The 25,212-nt window shown below is 38.3% G+C and overlaps 2 protein-coding genes across 2 annotated transcripts in view; one reads left to right on the top strand and one right to left on the bottom strand.

Annotated features, from left to right (window-relative positions):
- Positions 1 to 10,342, top strand: part of acss3 (acyl-CoA synthetase short chain family member 3) — a 49,570-nt gene extending 39,228 nt beyond the window's left edge. Inside the window, exons 10-16 of the mRNA XM_078242537.1 lie at positions 1,278 to 1,373; positions 1,604 to 1,667; positions 2,869 to 2,950; positions 3,497 to 3,619; positions 3,711 to 3,810; positions 4,004 to 4,179; positions 9,797 to 10,342. Of these exons, the coding sequence (XP_078098663.1) occupies positions 1,278 to 1,373; positions 1,604 to 1,667; positions 2,869 to 2,950; positions 3,497 to 3,619; positions 3,711 to 3,810; positions 4,004 to 4,179; positions 9,797 to 9,874 (719 nt within the window). The 3' untranslated portion in view covers positions 9,875 to 10,342. The remainder of the gene's footprint in view (positions 1 to 1,277; positions 1,374 to 1,603; positions 1,668 to 2,868; positions 2,951 to 3,496; positions 3,620 to 3,710; positions 3,811 to 4,003; positions 4,180 to 9,796) is intronic.
- A 103-nt stretch (positions 10,343 to 10,445) lies between these two features.
- The window catches only part of ppfia2 (PTPRF interacting protein alpha 2), a 53,480-nt gene continuing 38,713 nt past the window's right edge, over positions 10,446 to 25,212 (bottom strand). Inside the window, exons 19-28 of the mRNA XM_078242536.1 lie at positions 22,922 to 23,003; positions 21,871 to 22,071; positions 17,945 to 17,977; positions 17,651 to 17,826; positions 17,316 to 17,413; positions 17,006 to 17,181; positions 16,385 to 16,453; positions 15,458 to 15,614; positions 13,422 to 13,459; positions 10,446 to 11,466 (exon numbers count right to left, since the gene is read on the bottom strand). Of these exons, the coding sequence (XP_078098662.1) occupies positions 11,455 to 11,466; positions 13,422 to 13,459; positions 15,458 to 15,614; positions 16,385 to 16,453; positions 17,006 to 17,181; positions 17,316 to 17,413; positions 17,651 to 17,826; positions 17,945 to 17,977; positions 21,871 to 22,071; positions 22,922 to 23,003 (1,042 nt within the window). The 3' untranslated portion in view covers positions 10,446 to 11,454. The remainder of the gene's footprint in view (positions 11,467 to 13,421; positions 13,460 to 15,457; positions 15,615 to 16,384; positions 16,454 to 17,005; positions 17,182 to 17,315; positions 17,414 to 17,650; positions 17,827 to 17,944; positions 17,978 to 21,870; positions 22,072 to 22,921; positions 23,004 to 25,212) is intronic.

Here is a 25,212-nt window from a genome sequence, read left to right as displayed (position 1 = left end):
AGATGTGTTTACAATCTGTAGAACAAATCAAAACATTTTTGAAAAGGCCCGTTGGTAGAATATCAAGGCAGCAGGAAGAGGTTTTCAGATGTCTTATAATGTCCTCCACGTTTTTACGGTTAATCATATGAAATTGGGTCATATTGGAATTTGTTTTGCCTGGACACTGTGACAACACATACCCTGTACTCAATATGGAAGCACTGACTGTTTGTCTAATTTTCTGAATTTTGTCTTTGAAGAAGGTGGCAAAATCACTGCAACCCCCCCCCTCCGTGCAATAACTGATCTGATTCAGGTTTAGTGCACCTTGCTGCATGCATGAATTTGCATATTAACAGCAGAAAATGCCAAGAAACTCGTAGCCACAATAACTCAAGCACAATACATGACATGAAACATCATATAGAGTAGATGATCTGATTACCTTTTGGAACAGCTTGTGCATAAATTTGCATGTTGGTGAAGACAAATGTCAGCGCATGACGTAATTATGCTGCCTTGTGTTTGTTAACTGTATAAGTGTCAAAAGGCTGGTTTGTAATGAATAATTGAACAGCCAATGAAGCTTTCAGTCCTGTCTTTAAGATGAATATGCCCCTTTGTTCAAACAGCATCACCTACAGTTAGTAAAAACAAAAAGCAGATGTACCAGAGTGTTGAAGGTTATTTTGTGTTGTCTGTCACCTGTTCATGTTAGTTGAGACATCAGCTGAGTTAAGTAAAACTCTAAGCTTGGGGAAAGGAAAACATGACAGACAGATGGAAGCATTCAGCTGCATCGTTGTTTTTGTATTTATGGCGAGAAACCAAAAAACACCCAGTGACAAAAACTAAAAAGTAGGAGTGTTTCTGCAGACAGTGTTTTCAGATGTCAGTTTATCATAGAAGGCAGATACTGATCTTAGGCTGGTCTGCTGCTGTGTGATTTAATCTTGCTTACTGAGCTGGATCAATTCTGTTATTCATTCTCTAGGTGGGCTAGTAGGGTAGGGGCACGCCTTTGCAGTATGTGGAGCACAGTTGGGTGGTGGAGTCGAGGAGAGCCCATAGGAGCTGTCATAGTTTTGCGTAATATAGGTTAATGCAGCTCACAGAAGAAATGCAACCCAGTACCACAAGAGCTCTTTTGATCAGCCCGCCATTAGAAGGTTTAACATTTGCATAGAAAACTGTGGCGTTACACCACAGATCCTTGTGATTTGACTAAAACTTTATGGGTTTTCCACACAGATATGAGTATTCACCTGTCTCTTTTTCTGTGTCTCTCTCATCAGAAACTGGCTCACCCGTCACCTCCTCCTGTATTGGTCTGGGGAACTCACTCACGCCACCTGCAGGTCAGGCTGGCAAACCTGTTCCAGGTTACAACGGTAAGAGTCTAAACTGTCGATCCACAGTGCATATTTCGTTTTACTTTCATGGTTCATTATTTCATTGTCAGAATTGCTGCCTCTCAATTACAGATACATTTAAACCAAATCTGCACATAGTAACTGCTTGTAATTCCCTGCAGAGTATTTAATATGTTTGCTCCTCCAGTGTGCCAGTGGGTGATAAACCACCTCTGAATATGGATTGCATGCTCTTCCCTTTCCACTAGTCTCAGTGATCGATGATGACATGCAGGAGGTGAAGCCAGGAACCCTGGGAAATATTGTGGTGAGGTAAGCTGAGTGATTACGTTCCCAGCCGTGTGAGCAGCTCAGTCTTTGCTTTACCTTTCTTCTGTCACTCGCACATGCAAACACATTTAAAATGTGACAGAGAACACTAAACAAATTTAAACTCCAGTCATTAGTCATTAATCTGAATAGTTCACTGTTGGGCAGCTTGTATCATAATCCAAAGAATCTCACTCCTGTCTGTTGCAAGGGTTAGAGAATGAAACGTGTGTCTATTTATGTTGGAGAGCGACCTGTACAAAGTGGACTTCATCAAAAGCTCCAGCAGTTAGCCCTTTGTGCTGCCTTATCTTCAGCCTGCTACCTATCTGTTATCACTCTCTCCATTTCCCTGTTCTTTGTAACTGCTGGTATTGACTCAGTGCCAACACAGGGTATTTCCAAGGAAACATGTACAGTGCATAAAGGGATAACGGCAGGTAGAGCTGAAAACGGACGGGAACAACTGTGTTACTGTATTTCCTTCTAGGAGCCAGAAAGTCTGTATCCGCAGCTTCATAAAATCATAATCAATATTTACAGAGAGTGAGGTTGACATGGCTTCTAAGTGCTGTGTTTTAATGTCAAGTCAAAAAAAGTACATATCTTAATTTATTTTGTGTGTGACAGACTCTTAAAATGAAAACCAGGCAGACAAACTCATACATTAGTTTATTAGTTAATGATATAATATTTTTATTATCCACTTTCGGCATCAGAAATAAGATCTTTGGTGTGTTTGAATATTCTCCTTGTAGTGAAATTAATCTATACAGAGGCATGTTTAGGGTTCAGAAATGGGATCATCTTGGTCAAGACACTAGTCAAGAACTAGTGATCATTAGAACAATTACTGATAAAGATTGAGTAACTGAGCTCTCCTATCTATCGTGTGTGTGTGTGTGTGTGTGTGTCTCAATGTGAAGTCTAGCAGAGGCTGGCTGTATGTCTAGACGGTTATCCATTATTATATTGAGTGAAATCTGTAAGACTGCTCTTAATGCTTTCTCAATTATTCAAACTTTAAAAGACATTCAACTAGATATTCATTTTCATATAGAAAGTGTGACTTAATGCCATGCTGAAAGCAATGTTTTGCAGACTCACTTTTATTATTTGTTGTACATTTATGGCAGAAGCAAAGGGTTAAAAGAGAAAAATTGGAATTGAACTGAACTTAATTTTTAAATACTTTTTCCTTCAGACTACCTTTACCACCTGGTGCAGCTTTGTCACTGTGGCAGAACCACAGTCTGTTCAATGAGCTCTACTTCACCAAGTTCCCAGTAAGACGTGTTATTATTTCCTCACATTCTGATGTTTATTGGACATGAAATAATTTGCACAGCTGTCTGATTTGATTAAGAACAATTACATTTCCTTGGAGTCCTGTTAAATTTTGTCTTTCATGTCACTGGATTAGTAATGTAGTATGTAGTGATAAGTGTGTGGTAAAAGGTTGCCCTCTAGTGTTGAAATCTTTACAGAGCCACTTGCAGCCAGTGTTGGGCAAGTTACTTAGGAAGTGTAATATGTTAGTCTTTACCTATTATTCCTTAAAAAAGTAATGACTGAGCTATCCGGGCACCCATATATAGAGGTTTACTCCTCGATGCAGCGGGCCTGGGTTTGACTCCGACCTGCGGCCCTTTGCTGCATGTCATTCCCCCCCTCTCTCCCCTTTCATGTCTTCAGCTGTCCTGTCAATAAAGGCCTAAAAAATGCCAAAAAATAATATATAAAAAAGAAGTGAAGGAGGCTCTCCTGACATGCTCCAAATACCACATTGTGCAGGACCATAATGTAATCATTCCTTTCTGTTCCACCATCAGGGTTACTATGACACTATGGATGCAGGTTTTGTGGATGACGAAGGTTTCCTTTACATCATGTCCCGGTCTGATGATGTCATCAACGTGGCAGGCCACAGGCTGTCAGCTGGAGCATTGGAGGAGGTAGGAGATTAATTACAGAGGAGGTGACACAAAGGTTTTCCGAACTGTTCTTTGAGGTATTCGTATGTATGTATATGTGTGTGTTTTGCAGTCAGTGCTGCTGCACCATGCAGTGGGAGACTGTGCTGTGGTGGGTCTAGAAGACACTCTGAAGGGTCTTGTTCCATTAGCCCTGTGTGTACTCAAGAATGGTGAGGCATGACTAAAGTAATATAAAATATCTATGCATTGTGACTCCTGGGCTGTTTCGCCACATGTAGTTCTCTTCTTTTTGGTGGTGTCACCCTCTTTTATCTTTTTAAAGTAAGATACATAACCAAAATTAAACTCCACGTGGCATTAAAACTGCATGTGCTTGTTTGCATCATGTGCTGTGTATCTCAGGTGTGCAGAAAAATGAAGAAGAGATCATAAATGAGATGGTGAAGCTTGTAAGAGACACCATCGGACCCGTGGCTGCCTTTAGGAAAGTGATTTTTGTCCGAGGATTGCCGAAGACTCGCTCTGGCAAAATCCCTCGCTCCTCTTTAGCCAACCTGGTCAACGGCAAGCCCTACAAGGTATGGAATAACTGCATTATTCCCATCACCAATAGTTTTATAAAAATGAAGTACTGAGGAGTATATAATCGCTGAGAGGGGAAATATTGTTAGTACATAACATATTTCTTGTCTCCTGTGCTTAGCATTACAGCTGCTCAGGAGACAGTAAAGCTAATTTTGAAATTCAGAATTTGAGTAATGATGGTGCTTTAGCATAGAACTAACTTTTTATAATATACTATGACTTTTTATGACATACTATACTATGACTTTTTATGATATTTTTCATGACATACTAATCTATGACTTTTTTCAACATGCTATACTATGACTTTTTTCAACATGCTATACTATGACTTTTTTCGACATTTTGACGTCATATTAGACTATGACTTTTTTTGACATTTTGATGTCATATTAGACTGACTTTTTTTTTTTTTCAATATGACCTTTTTGTGATTTTTTTTTTTTCTTTTCTTCTCCCTTTAACATACTATACTATGACTTTTTATGTTTTCAACAAAACTATACTATGACTTATTTATGATTTTTTTTTCGATGAACTATACTATGACTTTTTTAGGATTTTTTCAACATACTATACTGTGACGTTTTTTTCGACATACTTTACTATGACTGTTTTTAGGATTTCTTTGATATACTGTGACTTTTTTTTTTCTTTTTTCAATATACTATGACCTTTTTGTGACTTTATCGACATACTATACTATGACTTTTTTAAGATTTCTTCGACGTACTACTATGACCTTTGTGTGAACTGTGCTATGACTTTTTTATGATTTTTTTCGACATCCTATACTATGACTTTTCGATGAATTTTTTTTTATACTACTACGACATACTACTATGACTTTTTCTTACATTTGTTATGACATGTATCTAATTGTGTGTTAAAATGTCTTTGCATTGTATAGAGTACAGGCATCATGTACCATTCAACTATGTATTAATTAGTAGATTTACCACACTAAGTTTCTTTGTGTTTAAATTATCCATTAGAATTAAAAAATAAACTATTTTTCCCCCACAGATCACTCCAACCACCATTTTTTTTTCTTCTCCCTTTAACATACTATACTATGACTTTTTTATGTTTTCAACAAAACTATACTATGACTTATTTATGATTTTTTTTCGATATACTATTCCTATGACCTTTTTCTGACTTTTTCTTTCATATTATACTATGATTTTTTACAACATCCTATACTGACTTTTTTTATGATTTTTTTTTTTTGACATGCTATACTATGACTTTTTAATTTCTTCGACATACTATGACTTTTTTATGATTTGTTTCGACATACTATACTGAGACGTTTTTTCGACATACTATACTTCAACTTTTTTATTTATTTTTTTATTTTTTGGGCATTTCTGCCTTTATTGGATAGGAAAGCTGAGATATGAAAGGGGAGAGAGAGGGGGGGGGAAGACATGTAGGAAAACCGCCACAGGTGGTACTCGAACCCTGGAAATTCTAGGAATAAACCTCTACATATGTGCGCCCGCTCTACCAACTGAGCTAACTCGCCACATATCCTATGACTTTTTGACGTCTTACTATGACTTTTTTCTGATTTTTTTCAACATCCTTTACTATGACTTTTTTCTGATTTTTTTCGACATACTATACCATTACTTTTTTATGGTTTTTTTCAACATACCATACTATGACTTCAATATTTTTTTTCAACATCCTATACTATGACATTTTAATGATTTGTTTTTTTTGACATACTATCCTATGACTTTTTGATGTCATACTATACTATAACTTTTTTTTTCTTTTCGACATACTATACCATGACTTTTTAAATAATTTTTTCAACGTACTATGCTAGGACTTTTTTAGACACAATATACTATGACCTTTTTGTGACTTTTTCGACATACTATGCTATGATTTTATCGACATACTATACTTTGACTTTTTTATGATTTTTTTCGACATACTATACTATGACTTTTCTGCAACATCCTATACTATGTTTGTTTTTTCAAGATTCTTTCGACATACTTTACTATGACTGTTTTTAGATTTCTTTGATATACTGTGACTTTGTCTTTCTTTTTCAATATACTATGACCTATGACTTTATCGACCATACTATACTATGACTTTTTTTAAGATTTCTTCGACGTGATTTACTATGACCTTTTTTTCGTTGCTATGACTTTTTATGATTTTTTCGACATCCTATCTATGACTTTTCGATGAATCTTTTCATACTACTTGACATACTACTATGACTTTTTTACATTTGCTATGACATGTATCTATTTGTGTGTTAAACATGTCTTTGCATTGTATACATGAGTACAGGCATCATGTACCATTCAACTATGTATTAATTAGTAGATTTTACCACACTAAGTTTCTTTCGTGTTTAAATTATCCATTAGAATTAAAAATAAACTATTTTTTCCCCACAGATCACTCCAACCACCATTTTTTTTTCTCTCTTTTCAACATACTATACTATGACTTTTTTCATGTTTTCCAACAAAACTATACTATGACTTATTTATGATTTTTTTTCGATATACTATCCTATGACCTTTTTCTGACTTTTTTCTTTCATATCATACTATGATTTTTACAACATCCTATACTCTGACTTTTTTATGATGACATGCTATACTATGACTTTTTAATTTCTTCACTATACTATGACTTTTTTATGATTTGTTTCGACATACTATACTGAGACGTTTTTTCGACATACTATACTTCAACTTTTTTATTTATTTTTTATTTTTTGGGCATTTCTGCCTTTATTGGATAGGAAAGCTGAGATATGAAAGGGGAGAGAGAGGGGGGGGGAAGACATGTAGGAAAACCGCCACAGGTGGTACTCGAACCCTGAAATTCTAGGAATAAACCTCTACATATGTGCGCCCGCTCTACCAACTGAGCTAACTCGCCACATATCCTATGACTTTTTGACGTCTTACTATGACTTTTTTCTGATTTTTTTCGACATACTATACCATTACTTTTTTATGTTTTTTTCAACATACCATACTATGACTTCAATATTTTTTTTCAACATCCTATACTATGACATTTTAATGATTTGTTTTTTTTGACATACTATCCTATGACTTTTTGATGTCATACTATACTATAACTTTTTTTTTCTTTTTCGACATACTATACCATGACTTTTTAAATAATTTTTTCAACGTACTATGCTAGGACTTTTTTAGACACAATATACTATGACCTTTTTGTGACTTTTTCGACATACTATGCTATGATTTTATCGACATACTATACTTTGACTTTTTTATGATTTTTTTCGACATACTATACTATGACTTTTCTGCAACATCCTATACTATGTTTGTTTTTCAAGATTCTTTCGACATACTTTACTGAGACGTTTTTTCGACATACTATACTTCACCTTTTTTATTTAAAAACATTTTTTGGGCATTTCTGCCTTTATTGGATAGGAAAGCTGAGATATGAAAGGGGAGAGAGAGGGGGTGAAGACCGCCACAGGTGGTACTCGAACCCTGGACCTCTTTGTCGAGGACTAAACCTCTACATATGTGCGCTCGCTCTACCAACTGAGCTAACTGGCCACATATCTTATGACTTTTTGACGTCATACTATTTTATTTGTGACTTTTTCGACATATTATACTATGACTTTTTATGATTTTTTACAACATCCTATACTATGACATTTTTATGATTTAGTTTTTTTTTTTTTTTTTGACATGCTATACTATGACTTTTTAATGTTTTTTTTCCACGTGCTATACTATGACTTTTTAATTTCTTCGACATGCTATACTATGACTTTTTAATGTTTTTTTTCGACGTGCTATACTATGACTTTTTAATTTCTTCGACATGCTATACTATGACTTTTTTTCGACTTACTCTACTATGACTTTATGTTTTTTTTTCAATATACTATAAAAAAAATTTCTTCTTTTCGACATACTATACCATGACTTTTTTTAAATAATTTTTTCAACGTAATATGCTATGACTTTTTTCAACATTTTGACGTCATATTATACTATGACTTTTTTATTTTTTTTCAATATGACTTTTGTGATTTTTTTTTTTCTTCTCCCTTCAACAAAACTATACTATGACTTATTTATGATTTTTTTCGACATACTATACTATGACTTTTCTGCAACATCCTATACTATGTTTCTTTTTCAAGATTCTTTCGACATACTTTACTGAGACGTTTTTTCGACATACTATACTTCAACTTTTTTATGATTTTTTTTGACATACTATACTATGACTTTTATTGAGCTATGAAAGGGGAGAGAGAGGGGGGAAGACATGTAGGAAAACCGCCACAGGTGGTACTAGACCTCTTTGTCTAGGAATAGGACTTTTTTTTTTTTTTCTCTTCTCCCTTCAACATACTATATTATGACTTTTTATGTTTTCAACAAAACTATACTATGACTTATTTATGATTTTTTTTCAATATACTATTCCTGACCTTTTTGTGACTTTTTCGACATCCTATACTATGACTTTTTTACAACATCCTATACTATGACTTTTTTATGATTTTTTTCGACATACTATGCTATGATTTTTTCGACATACTATACTATGACTTTATTTTTTCGACATAATACTATAACTTTTCGGCAACGTCCTATACTAACGTTTTTATGATTTTTTTCGACATACTATACCATTACTTTTTTATGGTTTTTTCAACAACTATACTATGACTTCAATATTTTTTTTCAACATCCTATACTATGACATTTTTATGATTTCTTTTTTTTGACATACTATCCTATGACTTTTTGATGTCATACTATACTATGACTTTTTTCATGATTCTTTTCAACATCCTATACTATGACTTTTTTATTTGTTTTCGACATACTATGACTTTTTTATGAATTTTTTGATATACTGTGACTTATTTAATTTTTTCGACATACAATACTATGACTTTTTTCGACTTACTATACTATGACATTTTTTTTTGGACATACTATACTATGACTTTTTTCGACATTTTGACGTCATATTATACTATGACTTTTTTATTTTTTTCAATGACCTTTTGATCCTCATGATCCCTTCAACATACTATACTGACTTTTTATGTTTTCAACAAAACTATACTATGACTTTTTTAGGATTTTTTCAACATACTATACTGTGACGTTTTTTTTGACATACTATACTATGACTGTTTTTAGGATTTCTTTGATATACTGTGACTTTTTTTCTTTTCTTTTTTCAATATACTATGACCTTTTTGTGACTTTATCGACATACTATACTATGACTTTTTTAAGATTTCTTCGACGTACTACTATGACCTTTGTGTGAACTGTGCTATGACTTTTTTATGATTTTTTTCGACATCCTATACTATGACTTTTCGATGAATTTTTTTTTATACTACTACGACATACTACTATGACTTTTTCTTACATTTGTTATGACATGTATCTAATTGTGTGTTAAAATGTCTTTGCATTGTATAGAGTACAGGCATCATGTACCATTCAATTATGTATTAATTAGTAGATTTACCACACTAAGTTTTTGTTTAAATTATCCATTAGAATTAAAAAATAAACTATTTTTCCCCCACAGATCACTCCAACCATCGAGGACCCAGAAGTCTTCAAAGACATCGAAAGGCAGGTAGAAAAAGCTCTGAGAACTCGCTGAGCCTGAACTTACCGGTTAGATGAGTAAGAAAACTGTAGTTGAATACATTTTGGCAACAAACTCACTCACTCTAGGTGCTGTAAATGTAAATTAAAATGTGTGATTCTTCTTATAAGTCAAGTTGAAGGTAGACATTGATGTCAGTAAGTTTTACAGGGCTAATGTTTCCATTTGTATGTAACCTAAAACTATATTGCACTTTCATAATTAATGAGCAGAGGCAAGGTACGGCTACTGTAAGTATAAAACAATGCCCTTGAGCCATAAACATGTTGAATGGAGAAATAATGAAGAAAACTCATTCACTGACAGTAGTTTTTTTTTATTGACAATGAAAATTTGCTTGCTCACCACTTAGTTTTGACTGAAGTACAAGAAGTAATAAATAAAAAAAATGGACACAAAATAAAATTATTCATTGTTCGTGCAAATTGAAGTTGTAAAAACAAATTAAAAGCGTAAGATTGAGTCGTCCATCAGAAATAAGTAAAAGACAGATAACAGGGCTGTACAATAGGTTACCCTGGAAACTCTGACAGAAACAAAGAGTTAACAGTTACACTAATGTAAGTCACAGCAAGCAACAGGTTTGTCATTAAATATCACCTCACTTCAACATACACTCTATGCACACTATGAGCTAAAGCAGTCTGTCTTTTAGTTATTTCCTTTGTTTTGTTAAAGTAGTGTCTGAGGGGTGGGGGAGAAGGCCAGCTTGGCTGAGTGTGTAGTTGTCCTTTTGTGTTAATGTTTCGCCTGACAAAAACATACAGTACAACAAGTGACAGGTTCTATGAATGACGTCCTGCTTTTTTGTTCTCTGAGAAGAGGTTTTGTGCAACTTCGGAGAGCAATGGCGTCTCTTGTTTTGTCCTTGGCTACTAAATAGTCTGTTGAGTTGATGCGGTTGTATCAAAGTGCTTGTCATGTCGTTCCAGTGCATCGACATGTCCTCTTAAAATGCTCCTTTATGACAGCGAGTCCATAAGAAAGGAAGTTTGTTGGTGCCAGAAATGGGGCTCAGGGTGGTTTTTGTACACCACTAGAGGGCAGGTTTTCACACCACATCCAGTCTCTTTCTCTCTGTATGGTGCAGCACAGGTTCATCGTCATCATTAGCACAATGAAAAAATAAAACCATATGTACAAAATGATCTAGAGGACAGGGTAATATGGAGACAGTTTTAAGAGCAGCATATATTAATCTATGGTCCACTAAATGAGGTGGCAGGGATGTTTTTTTGCACAAACTCTGAATATCTTTATTTTTTTTATACATAGGTGTGTGTATATATTTAAAAATGGCATATTTATTTACAGATAACCTACACATCTCCTGTAGAAGAAATACACAGTACGTTATGCTTCGACAAGTTACTGTACATGTAAAAGGTAGAAATGCTGACAACGGGGCTGCCTGCAGGACAGTTTAGCACCGGCATCTGGTGCCCACATGAGGAGAAGTAGGTCGGGAAAGAGGGTTAGAGAGGAGAGGAGGGCTTCTTGGCAGTGCGTGTCGTCAGAATGGTTTGTTCCTCGGCAGGTTGGCCTGTCCAGCAGCTCCACTAGTTAATCTCCATTCAGAACTGTACCTGAAGGGAAGCAGAATGAGAAGTTTTCAATAGGGGTACTGTAAAGTTGGTAAGGTTGCTAAAGAAAATATGGAAAAACCTAAATTATAACATGCCAAGAATGTAATTTGAAATCCAGGCTGGGTCACTTATGTGCCATACTGATTGCAACTTGGAAGGTGACTTTGGAAATAGTATTGGCAAAGTAATCGTTAACCATATATAATGCTAATCTAGTTCTTTAGAGCAGTATGAAATGTGAACTTTTAACCTTAATTTTCAGCATTCTCTAAACAAGATGGATCACATATTTCCATCCTTAGGAGCTGTGCTTTTCTAAATATTCAGGTATATCCTGTGTGAATGTTTTGCAAAGAATCTTAAAAAGCTGAGTCTGAAATGGAGGAAGTGATAAAGTCACAAAGGTGTTTTTTTTCTGGGTGCCTCTATGCAAATCTTGCACTGTATTCGTTTGTGGTGTGATAGCTTACAGCAGTGGAAAAAGATAAATACTTTCAGCAGCTAAAGATGAGATATTCTGTGTGCAGAAAATAGTCATACCATCAGTTTTTGTTTCCTGTGCACATATACACAACTGAACCCTTTGCTCTCACTGATCTTTGCACTGTATTCTGTCGTCTTCTTTTTTTGCCGTGTGGGAGTGCTGATGAAATCCTTACAAACAGCCCGCAGGGTGCTTCATGGGATGAACAAATGATTTGGAAACAAAGTTATAGTTATAAAAATGAAACTTGCACAAACCTTTTCCCACGAATCAACTGATCCTCTCTTATGATAACTGTAGTTATATATTATATTATCATGTGTCTACTGTGCCTCTAACCTCTGCACTTATTACATTCTGGAGGCATGTAATGTTGTTGATCCAGGAGTGAAATATGTCTAAACTGGTAAATGTACTGATAGCAGCCTACCTACTGTAACACCTGTGGGAGTACATTTTGAAAGGTACACTTTAAGAAACGGACAACACTATGACTTCGATGAAATATTTATAACCTATGATGACTTTTGTTTTTACTTAATTACATACTATGATTTTTTTTTACTTTGACAGACATACTATGACTTGAGATTTTTTTTATGACGTACTAAACTGACTTATTACATACTATTCTATGACTTTGTTTCGATTATTTTATGACATACTATGACTTAGACATTTTTACTATTCTATGAATTTCTTTACTTTGACGACTTACTACTGTGACTTTTATAAATTTTTTCGACAACCTATATATTATGACCTTTTTTTTTTTTTCCTGACAAAAGCTCAACTTCCTGCTCACTATAGAGTAAACTATACCTGTTATAAAGGGAGTAGTGAATGAGGAAGTAATATCAGCTGTCTTCCTGGGCTTTTCATGCTAAACAATGCATCCAGAGCAGAATTCAGTGTTCTCTTTGCCGCTTGCATTTGCATCAGGTTGTCACTACAGATGCAGAGAGACAGCGTATCAAAGCAAATACTTGAGAGATTACACTTTTTCGCTGCACCTGGCAGTACAAAGAAAACAGTTGGAAATATAACTAGGGCGCGCTCACTTCGTAATCTTTAAAGTCCTGATAAGTCCCATGACAAGGCCTATTTTTAGCAGCCTTGAACTATCATCATTATCATGTAAATGAACTTTGTTAACTTGTCTCTGTGTAAGGTACTAAACTCCTCATTTATTTGAAGCAGCTCTCTAAAGCTTGGACCATGACTGACTCATCTTTTTTGGACAAACATTAAAGAGCAGACATTAGTACGAGACGGTGGCTCGCTGCTAGCCGTGCCGTCTCCTATCACCTTATCACAGCTACCTGGCAAAAACACAGCACAGGCTCGCCAAGTCGATGAGATAAACACTTATCTTGGGAAACAATAACAGAGCGAGAGTCTGTGTTGTGTTACATACAGTGTACAGTTTAAGGTCCCCCTCTTCCTCCTCTCAGCAGGAATAGGTTCTCACCGTGGAGCTGTCCAGCCGCTGCACTGCAGACGGTCCAACTGTAGGGGGCGACAGCGAGAGAGAGTGCTTTAAGTCTAAATATTAAAGCCTTGATGTTATTACATTGAGTGACAAGGAAATCTTCCTCCACTTGGTCACCACCCCAAATATGTGCCACAAGTTTAGACGTCCTCAACGGTACAAGTGAGATCACAAGCAAAACATATTTCTCACACAACAGAGCTTACTTGTAGTGTCATCCCTCAGAAGAGAAAGCCATGTATCACGCACTCAAAGGAAGTCTTCATTTTGAGTGGATAACAGCAGCAACAATATTTGAGTGTATTGTGGATGTCACAGACCAGGGAGCACAGAGAATAGAGAGAGAGGAACACAGGAAGGCTGTTTCAGTGTCACCGGGAACACTTTGTTAGAGGAGAACACGTGCCGAAATCAGTGCAGTGGGATGATTTCCAGACGTCTATCACAACCTCGGGTGGCATGATACACTCTGCATCCCTTTCAAGGATCATTTCCAGTTCATTACAACTTTGATATTTGAGCTTTACTGTTCATTATTGGCCTTGGAAACTTTTTTTACATTTAAAATGTGGCTGAGAGCTCAACAAGTGATTAAGTAGACCTTGTCTTATTTTAGTAGTTTTGACCATCGTTCCAATTGGCCTTAATACCTTTTGAATTTAAGCAAGTAAATTGCTGAGACGTGGTAATGCGGCGACATCGCTAGAAAAAAGTAAGAAGGGGCAAAATACATTAACAGTCAGACGATAATACAGGTTTCCAACAAATCCCCCGGTTGGGAAGTACTATTTTGGAAGAGAAAATGCAGGCAAACATTACCATTTTTATCCAAACTATATGTTGTAAACATCCTGCACTAGGAAGCTTTGACATTACTGTACTTTCCTGTGCAGTCAGCCGTTTTTGCATTTTTCATTGCGCTCACTTTTAGTTTAACCTCCAAATATAGTAGTTTAGAGAATCTGGCTTAATTGTTAACAACCTGTGATTTTTCAATGTCACCGTGTTCCCAGATCACAACTATTACATTGAGTACATTGTAATCAGAACAAATTAAAATGATGACCGAAACTACAAAAACAAGAACTAAGTTGGAATGACCCGGAATCCTTTAATAAAAGCCCATTTCAGCCAGTGTCCTCTTTTAACAGCAGAGGGATGACAAATGACACAAACTGTCAGTTTGAGTTCTTGAGACATCCAGTTACCTATGTAAACCTCCTGATTCAGGCCAACTTACATAGCACTGCTCAGCCACCTTTTGTTTTGCTGCTCAATTACTGTAACTTCAAGGGTTACACCAGCAAGGCTCGATGGTGTTTTTTGCCTCCAACGGCGCCTTCCAGGCAGCTAACCCTAACCCTAAACATAACCATTGCCGCGCTGCCTGGGAGGAGATGTTGGGGGCAAAAAACACCAAAGACCACCAGCAAGCATGGGTCTTAATCCATAACTTGGCCCTCTAGCTTTTACAACCAGGGTGACTAAACACAACTATTTTGCAACTTTGCAAAACGACACCCTTGGAGTTGGATATCAAAGAGAGATTGAAGAGTAGTAGAGAAAGAGGTGAGAGACCACAGAGAAAAGGAGAGATATAGCCGCACAGTGGTTGGCAGAGACCATGTGAAGGGGAGGAGGGTGTTAATGTAGAATTATACGACACGCAGGGCCAACAAGCCCAGAACCCTCAGTGGGGCATAGCTGACCTTGAAACCAATCCAAATACATGTCGTCAGGACTGTCATCCAGCGCCTCATAGAGGACTGCGGAGCAGCCATCACAGAGTCAGAGAGAACAAGAGACAGAGTCACAACACAGCAAGGAGCAGCTACTCCTGCGCTCAGGTGTGGTGTGCAACAGGTGGATTTAACCTTTGCTTTGTAGCTGCCTTTGGAAGCCACTTTTCAGAAAATATCCACCTCTAACAAATGTCATGCACTATAACAATAACACCAAGTACTGAAATAACAATCTGCAAGTGGATGAATTAAGGTGCAGGGACAGGCACTCACCCTCGGGGGGCAATCTTCGGGAGTGACCAGACGTGGCGGTGAGACGGAATCCAGCAGGGAGTGTCTCCGCTGATCCGGGCATCATACTTATACCGTGAACGTCTCTGGGCGGGAACTGCCTCCTCCACGATGGACCTCGGAAGTCTTTGTCTTCACACTGATGGACAGATAGATATCGTTCACGTTTTCTTAGGCACAAAGGGTAAATATACAGTCGATAATAACAGCCCATAAATCATGTAGGAAAACACTTCACTTTAAAATTGGCCTCACTCAAAGTGATAGGGTTTTAAAGAAAGAAAAGTTATTGATTTCTGTGTTTATATGTTATTACTTCAGGGGTAAGATGACTAATGAAATGAAAAATAAATAAAACCACTAATGTAAAAGGCCTAAGTGATTGGAAGTGAAAGTAAAAAGTGTCCAACAAGGACCACTGCATTAAAAAAAAAAAAATCTTGCTCGTCTTGCTTTGAGTGTGCAGCATTGTTGACGTTAGCTGTGATAAGGTTGACTTTGTCTATTTGTCAATTTTGGGATACTGGGAAATTTAGGTCACCGTAAGGGATAAGCAACATTCTTGGAATAGGACTTCTGCATCTTTAAATCTGAACAAAACATATGTACAACTATTGTACTGGCTATTGCATGTGAAAGTGCTTATCATGAATAGATAGTAATCACAATCTTTCAGTCTGAGCCATTTAAAAATATAGTTTATGCTTTCAGTGCATGGGGGCAGCTTCATTTAACTGGTCTGATTTACAAACAAAATAAAAACCAGAATTAAAGATATTGTGACAGTGAGCTAACTAATTATGTTTAAAAGTGTTATTGTTGCAAGTGATGACTAACCAGCTTTGTCAGTCATGACATTTCCCCTCACAGCAGTGTGAGGTCAGTCTTGTGGTTAACAGTTGAGCTCACCTCATCCAGTCTCCTGTCGGTGCCCAGCGCCAGCATATTATTGTACTCTCGCTCCAGAATCTGTCGTGCCTGAGGGGGAGGAAAAAAACCCAACACATTCTGATTTCCACAAAGCCAGCTATTTTTAGCAGAATGGTAACGGAGGCAGCTGACACATTACGTTATTCGCGCTGCATATCCATTTTACCTGAGTGTAGATGAGATGAGCAGTGAAAATTCACAGGGCAACCTGCCAGAGTGACAGTTGGCAAATCTGCATGTTCTGATTTAAATTCGACCAGCTTTTTTGAAGGCTGATACTGACATAGCTCTACTTTTGGACTGAAGCTGGTCAAAGACAATATTCGTGCCCATATTTAGCCCCTATAAATTTGGCTTGACGATGCCATACAAAAAGTTAAAAATATGTTCATCTCACAATGAGGTGTTTCCGTATGCAGTGTGGAAAAGCTATGAAGTGATATTCAGACTAAACATTGCTGATGGACATCAGATGTTTGGCAAAACATTGGTCTAACCTCAGTTTGAATTCAAAACAGTTTTGTCTGAGTTGCAAAATAAAATGTACCTATCATTGTATTAACAGTCTGATCAAGGCAAGTGTGTGCGCAGCTGCAGTACCTGAGTGTTTTGGTTGGGGATCTGGAGGAGTAGCGCCAAACTGCTATAGTCAAAGTTGTCATCCAAGGCGACCAGAGCTCCATGCACACCGCTCTCTAGCAGGATGTTGGCGTAGTCTCTCAGGCCTATGCTCTGCACCCAGCGGATGACCCGCTCATTACTCCACACCAGTACATCTGCGCACGCACGCACACACACACACACACACGTACATAAATCTCATGTTAAAGCTTGATCTCTATTTATTTATTCGTAGCATCTTGTTTTTGCTTTGTTATGATGATTGTTTTTTTATTTTGGGTACACTTGCCTCTCATTTCGTGCTGGCTATGCTCCCTGCGTCTCTCCAATTCCTTCCTGTCATAGTTGAGCTTCTTCAGACCCATGATTCCATACTGTAAACTTGTTCTGGTGTTAGAAAATCACACATATACACAGACATGTGATGGGAAAAAAGTTTTTGTCATCCATTTGCACACACACACACACACACACACACACACCCTAAACATCCATAACAGAAAGAGTTACTGAAACTCAATGAAAACTATCCCATCTAAAAAAAAAATTAAAAAATAGGTTGCGGGGATTTTATGAATATCTATGATTGATTCTGTCTGCTGACAGATGAGCTGAGTCCAGTACCTGTGGAAACTGTCCACCATTTTGAGGTGCACCCTAAGGTCCTTCTTGGTTAGGTGGTCCAGCATGCGCGCGTCCACCAGGCACTCCATGAAGTAGCTGCGATACTGAGGTAGTCCTAGACTGGGCAGCCACTCATTCCCTATCCACTCATGGTTCATGTCGCCATAAGCTAGAGTCTGATAGAGAAGACATAAGTGCGCACACTTGATTTTACAGGGTACATGTTCATATTGGCTGTAAGATCTAATTTGTAACAAATGTTATAAATGGACAGACAGCAAGGTTTCCCCTTACCTGTGCCCAGCTGCCCTCTTCTGAATCGGACTTCTGATTGAAACAAGGACAAGAAAAAAGTATACTTAAGACAGGAAATGAAGGCCCACATTTTTCTATAACAAATCCTGCAGCTGCATCCAAATGTCCCTTAAAATGCTAAAACTCAACTCATAACAGTGCATGAGTGCAGCTGAATGAACAAGGGAACAATCAGACAATTTAAGCAATGGTTTGGTCGTAGTGCTCCTGCATCAAAGAAAAAGCAAGATGAAGGAAGAAAGTTTCTTCTTACCAACCGCTGCTACATTTTCACAAAGCTTGACTAACGACAAGGTGCTTTTAAGACATGGTAAAAGGCTTGAGGGAGTTACTGCTGAGCAAGTTAAAATGGAAGAAAGCTCAGACCTAAATGGCACGAGAATTGGTCTCTAGAGGGATATTTTCTTTCGCCCTCAGATGTGGCCTGGCCTGACAGTTCGCATTTGGAAATAGGTTACTAATGGGTCAAAATGCTGTCCCAAAAATGTTATAAGATTGGCTTTTAGCTTTGTAAGTCCTGAAGCCAGATAGGAGATAAGGCACATCGGGTGTGATGTATGTTTTTGGTTTTTTTGGGGGGCAATTTAGGCCTTTAATTTCACAGGACAGATGAAGACATGAAAGGGGAGAGAGGGGGGGGGGGACGACATGCAGCAAAGGGCCCCAGGTTGGAGTCGAACCCGGGGCTGCAATGCGCCTGCTCTACCAACTGAGCTAACCCGGGCCACGGGTGTGATGTATGTTTGTTTTTATTTTGACAAGGGGAGCATTAGCTTTAGATTAATGCATTAGAATGAGGTAATAGCCTGTATTCTTTCTGTAAAGACTCCTGTATAATGAACATGATTTTGTATTGCTATAAGGGGAAGGTAGTGATGGATTTACAATCCAGTTATTGATTCTACTAATTAAAATGTGATGGTCACAATGTATTACTTTCCTTCCATGGCACATAATTGAAAAATCTACTATATGGCCACAAATACACAGCTTGAAAATGTCTGACTGATGGAGAAGCTCAAATCTCAGATCTCTGGAAGTTTTTTCTTCATTTCTGCGTGAGATAAGAGTTCTTTTGGATACAAATGCTACATTTAACATCCACTGATGTGCACTGCAGACCTGAAGAAGCCAAATGAAATAAAATGACTTTTAGAGATCTGGTGTGTGGTGAGTTTTGGGTGGTGTTTTAGTAACATTAACACAGAAACAAACCGTCTAGCCCTGATGATTCATGACCTTTCATAATGGAGATGAACTGAGTCAAACGACAGCAAAAATTGACACACACCTTCACTGAGCCATCATCAGCAGCAAAAGGCCTCAGGCCAAACACTACTTTGTATATCACTGACAGAGGCTCCTCCGACTAAAATGCAGTTTAAAATGAGTGTTGATAAGAGGCTCACAGATCAGGAAATTAGCATGCCTGCTCCATCAGTCACCACCCAGGTCTCTCCTCATTCAATCCCTCCGACATCCACTGTCACTCCCCAGACACACATGACTGACAGAGAAAGAAACGGGCAACGGTGAAGGACACAAGGGGACTGACCGTTTTGGAAGGGGCTGCCATGGTCTCCATCTCCTCATGGGTCAGCCATACATTGCCTGAAGGCTACAAGGGGCAGAGCCCAAGAGACAGAGCAGCAGCAACAGGGTTGGTAGTAGAGGTCCGGTAGGAGGGGCAAGCAGTGTTAAAGAAGAAGAGCAGCACCACTGTAAGCCAATAGTGTTATAGCATCACAGTCAGATCATGAACTGGCCCCAAACCCGCCAGGGGTCAAAGGGCATATGAAGAGGACAAAAACACAACACAGTACAGAACAGCACAGAACATCCCAGTTTCGGCATACAGTACATGTACCACAAAAAACAGACAGTTGCCATGCACAACAAGGAAGACCAACTCAATTAGTACTATTAACACCAACAGACAAATACAGCACCCATTACTCATTCCTCTCAATCTATATTCTTACTAGTAAAAGGTTGATTCACTCAATTTACAGAAAAGCACTTCTCTCTAGTGTATTTAATCCACAAAACATGCGGCCAGTATTTTAATGGGGACTATTTCTTCAGTAGAAAGTAGTCCCAATCAAAGCTGTTGACACTGGACCCTATTAGGGTGAAGGCAGAAATCTCAGCACAGATGAATCCAAAACTATCTCTAACAAAAACTTGAAGTAACTGAAATTATGTTTTATGTAATTTGTGTGACTCAACCCTTTATTCTGCACCGTTGGAGCAGCAGTGATTGTTCTGCAGTCTCAGTGGAGCACTCCTTCACTGCATGTTCGAGGGGGATCCAGTTGTAACAGCGTCAGTAAAGTGACCAATTCCTTCCCCTCCCTCAATTTTCTGCACAACATACATGCCAAACCATATATACAAGGTCAATTAACTCCCCTCTTTTAAGTGTGGAGTTTTGTTAAGTGTGTCACAGTTAAGGGGGGAGTTTGTGATTGGATGTGTGGAGTTGCATGCTCTATAATCAAAGTTTTATGAGGTGTGGAAGTGGAGCTTAGTGGTAGATGATAGGGTGAGGTAAATGGGGAATGAGGGGGAGCATAAAATAGTACTGCTAGTGTTATTTTACAATAGGAGAAGACAGGAAAAGTGCAAGAGCTCATGAGTTATGACTCTGGCATGCATAGATAATATTGTGTAGAGACTAAAAACACAAATTAATATTCTCAACTGGGTTTATATAACTTCTCATGTTTGTATGATATATGGACGTTCAGAATTAAGCACATTATTCCTTGCTCTGCAGTGTGAACAGTCACTATCGTTAAGGAGCAGCAGAGTCCTTAGAGACCGTATGCAATTACCATGACAACAGGGAGCTACGAAAGCAACTGTGGTGTGGAATAACTGGAGAGCTAACTGGGGGCCATCACTGACTCCCACTGTAATACTCACTTACTTTTGACAAAGACTGGATTGGATTTATAATGTGCTGGGTGTGATCGTAACGGCTCTTGTTCGCTAATAATTTTGGCTGTTGTCACCCGCCAACACACGTGTCACTCATGTCTGGAGGCATTGTACATGTAAGCAGAGAGGACAATCAGTCATACAAACATTTGTCAGAGCTGATCTGGAGGCAGAAATGATGCCATTATATTAGTCATAAAGTAATTCTGCCTAAATAACAGCAGAATGAAGTCAAGGTAAACAGGTCGGGAGTAAGGGGGGGGGGGTTAACGCTCTTGCTTTTAATTGAAAGAAATGATCCAGCCGTACGGACTTGCCTAGGTTAGCATGCTAGCCTTGCCAAACATAAATTTTTGTTGAAGGGACATTTTGGAAAATTTGCTTATTCGCTTTCTTGCTGATAGATAGATGAGATTGATGTTATTGTTATATGAAGCAGGAACCAGCAGCCTGTAAGCTTAGCTTAAATACTGGAAGCCCGTAAAACCAGAACTAGCCAGGCTAGTTGTTTCCCCCTGTTTTCAGTCTTTATGCTAAGCTAAGAGGCTGCGTGCTCCTGCTTCATATTGGAGGATGGATGGATGGATGGATGGATGGATGGATCCATCCATCCATCCATGAGAAAGCGAATAAGCAAATTTCCCAAAATGTCCCTTTAACAAAAATGTAAGTTTGGCATGGCTAGCATGCTAACAAAGGTAAGTCAGTTCACAGTTATTCCAGCTTCATAATGAACAGACAGAAGTTATAGGTGTATTGATCTTATCTAATTTTCAGCAAGAAATAAGTGTAGTTCCTAAAAAAATTTAAATATTTAAATCGTTTTAACCCTTTTATTCCATTTCTACTCCACAAAATTATGAGATTACTTCTTCCTCCTGATCAGCTCCGTCTCCAACAAATGTTTGTACGACTAAAACTCTAGTCTGCGTCCATGTTCCCATATTTTCTGTACAACTCACGGTTCTGGAGGTGGGCGGTGCAGAGGGGCTGGTGAGGGAGACCATTTCCTGGATGGCCAGGCGAAGTTTGAGGCGGTGCAGAGGGTTACTGATACCGATCTCCCTCTGGATCTCGGTGTCAGAGAGGGCCGACATGATGGCTCCACTCTTCACGTTGGCGCGACACGCCGCCACGTACCAGGCCGGCATTCCCAACCACAGCTTAACAACACAGAGGAGACAAAGGAGCACAAAGGAGTTATTGCATTTTCGTCAGCATCCTGGGTTTAAGCAGAGAATTATGTCCCTTGATAGTCAACATGCAGTTACACAGGATTTTCCATCTTGCCAAGAATTTGATATGTAACGTGAGCACAAAATGCCGCCATATCAGCAGCTCAATAATTATCAGCAAGTATCAGCCCCCAATAAATTGGAACATTGTGGTCTGAGGTTGGGGAGTCCTGAATTGGCTGGTGGCTGTAGGTCATCCAGTGAACATCAGAGGGCAGTAGAGTTTCTATAGTTCATCTTTTTCTACTGTTTAATCCAATGTGCTCAGTTAGTCCAAAAATATCAGTCAGAGGAACTGAGTGAGTGATTCACTACATTAATTCATCTGCAAATTATTTATCATAAATTGGAATTGGGGTCATAGCCTAATAAAAAATCCTCATAATGGATCTAAGCAAACCAATAATATAAACACATTACAATGACTGTATATTGAAAAGCTTATTTCATCAAGTCAAAGATGTGTTGCAGTGAATGTTTGATGTCAAACAGAAGACCAGTGCCTTTTATGTCTTAGAGAGAACACATGACACTCATGCATGATTAATATTAAGGGAAATGGGACTTTGAATGAGTTTAGTCTGAATTCTATGCAATATTTTGCATGTTATTTGAAGACAAACATGGTATACTGTGGGCCAATCAACAGGAAGCTTCTGAGTTATAAAAGTAAAGCTCTTGGGTCTTTATACACACTTTCAGTACCTTGCAATTGAATACATTTGCAAATGAAAATCACCTGATAGAGATCAACCAACAAAAAAATGTGACTACTTACCTCCAGCCAGGCTACAACTGTTGGGCCATCCCATTGGGCGAAAGGTAAACCCTTTCTCCTGGCCTCCTCCAATAGCTCGTGTCTGAGGGCGGGGACAGAGGAGACCTTGTATGAACACGTGTACTTGTACATCATAATAAACACACATTTTCACTCTGATACAACACCACACCCTCTTAAACTCTCTCTCATCCGCACTCCGGCACACTGCTTTTCACAAATCCCTACAGTCACAGTGTCGTGTCTGCGTGCGTGTGTGCGCGCGCAGGATTGTGTTTGTGTGTGTGTGTATAATACATGAGAGGAGAGTACTCAAACACATTTTATCTCCTAGTCCAGCCTGTACACTAAGCGTGTTGAAAAGAGCAGCGTTTTATCATTCATCTCTGTGTTGCCAGAGAGTGGCGCAGACAAGCACACAACTGTAGCTACACTCACTCACACACACACTCACAGGCTTTGTATTACTGCATTTATGAGGGCATTCACTGAATGAATTCATTCCCAAATCCCTAATCCTGATATTAACACTCTCCCTGTCATACACCTACAGTATTTATAATCTTAAATTCACTGCTAGTAGAAAGTAGAACCAGCTCTGTGTGCCCAAATTTATTTGCCTTGTATGCTTTTTAGGGTTTCTTTAGCAAGATATCTTAACTACTTAACACATTTTGATGACATTAGGTGGGTGTTAAGGCCATTGGCCAAGAAACAAGCGATTGTTTTTTGGTGTGGATATTAGAGCCACCACATGGTCATTTTGATGCACTTTTTCCCCACCACTGCTACAAATATTTAACGTTTTCCCCAAACGTGGCTCAAAGTCAATGTTTAAGCATTACCATCTGCGTAACTGCGTAATACGGTCGAAAGCTACGTCACATACTTGGGTGACCCAGAAAAACAATACTAGGTGTTGCCTGCTACTTGTAGGTATGGCCTATTTGGAATCAGCTTCGTAGACACTACTGTGAAACGCATGAGGCGCCGCATTTGCAACCAAATTAAGATGATAGGTGCATATTTCAACTCTGAGGAAACCTGTGAAATTTTATTGCATAGTGTATTTATGGGGCGTTACAGCAACATAACCAATTGAAATACCTATAACTCAGTGGTCAATCTGACTCACTTAATTTGGCACAATGAATCTTTGCACAGAGTTGCAATATTCCTTATTCCAGTCTCCAACTGCGTATTTTAATCCAGATGCAAATTGAAAATGTGTAAATATTTGATTAAAATAACACATTTAGAGGATTGTAAGTCCTTGGTGGAGGTACTGTATGTGTCTTATGAGAGCAAATACAACACACTCATACACATACACCTGGTAGGCACTGTGCTGCAGTGAACCTGGACACTGCATTGCTAATCTAAGCACATTTGCCCAATTCATCCCAGTTCAGCCACTCCTAATGTATTCTGCTGAGAGAGATTGTTTTCACACTGATACTTGTGTTAATGCACTTTTGGAGTCATGCAGCAGGGTATTTTTAAAAGTAACTTTTCTTCACAATGTCTGGGCTGCCCTCCATGTAATGTCTTACGGTAACCTAAGAGAGCTTTTGTTTTGCCTCACTTGCCGTTGCCGAATTACTCAGAGCAATGTCATTTGCACCTTATCGACAAAGAGCAGTGAATACGTGCTCTTGGTCTGTCATGCACAGAGCTATTTGTATTGTGCTGAATCCTTCTACTCTCAACCAGACTCGGACAACTTATAAATAGCCTAAAAATGCCCGACAAACGGGACCAGGGAACGCACTCATACTCACACGCCAAAAACAATGCAGTTCTTATTCAATTTGTTGAACACATTTCATAATAAAAAAACTCAACAACACATTCCCTGAGTGTGTTGTCAAAGAACTTTGAAAAATGGAAAGAGTGGGCTTAGTAATAAACATGATACATGTAGCACTCAGAGCGTTGAAGGCCTCAGTACAGTGAAAGGGCACTTAAACACAGAATACATGGAATACAAAGGCCTACAGGTGATAGAGGAAATGTGTTTGTCCAAACACAACCAGGTACATTCACTGTCTTATCTATCCAGCACGTTTTATGTTCAGGTCAGGTCTAATGCATGGAGAAATACATCCACTGAACATAGCTGGGGAAAGGGAAGTAAGGAAACAGTTATGACAAATCATACAAACAAAAAGAACATTTGACATTCCCATAACCAGATATTACAGCTGGTTATTTCACACAAATAGATAGAGACACATATAAGGAGAGGAAGACATTCTGGGTATAAAAATTGGGCCCCAGTTTTAGCGGCG

This window comes from Sander vitreus, chromosome 23, assembly GCF_031162955.1.
Source record: "Sander vitreus isolate 19-12246 chromosome 23, sanVit1, whole genome shotgun sequence".
Taxonomy (NCBI): domain Eukaryota; kingdom Metazoa; phylum Chordata; class Actinopteri; order Perciformes; family Percidae; genus Sander; species Sander vitreus.
Note: the sequence above shows the minus strand (reverse complement) of the source record. Positions and strands in the feature narration are given on the sequence as shown.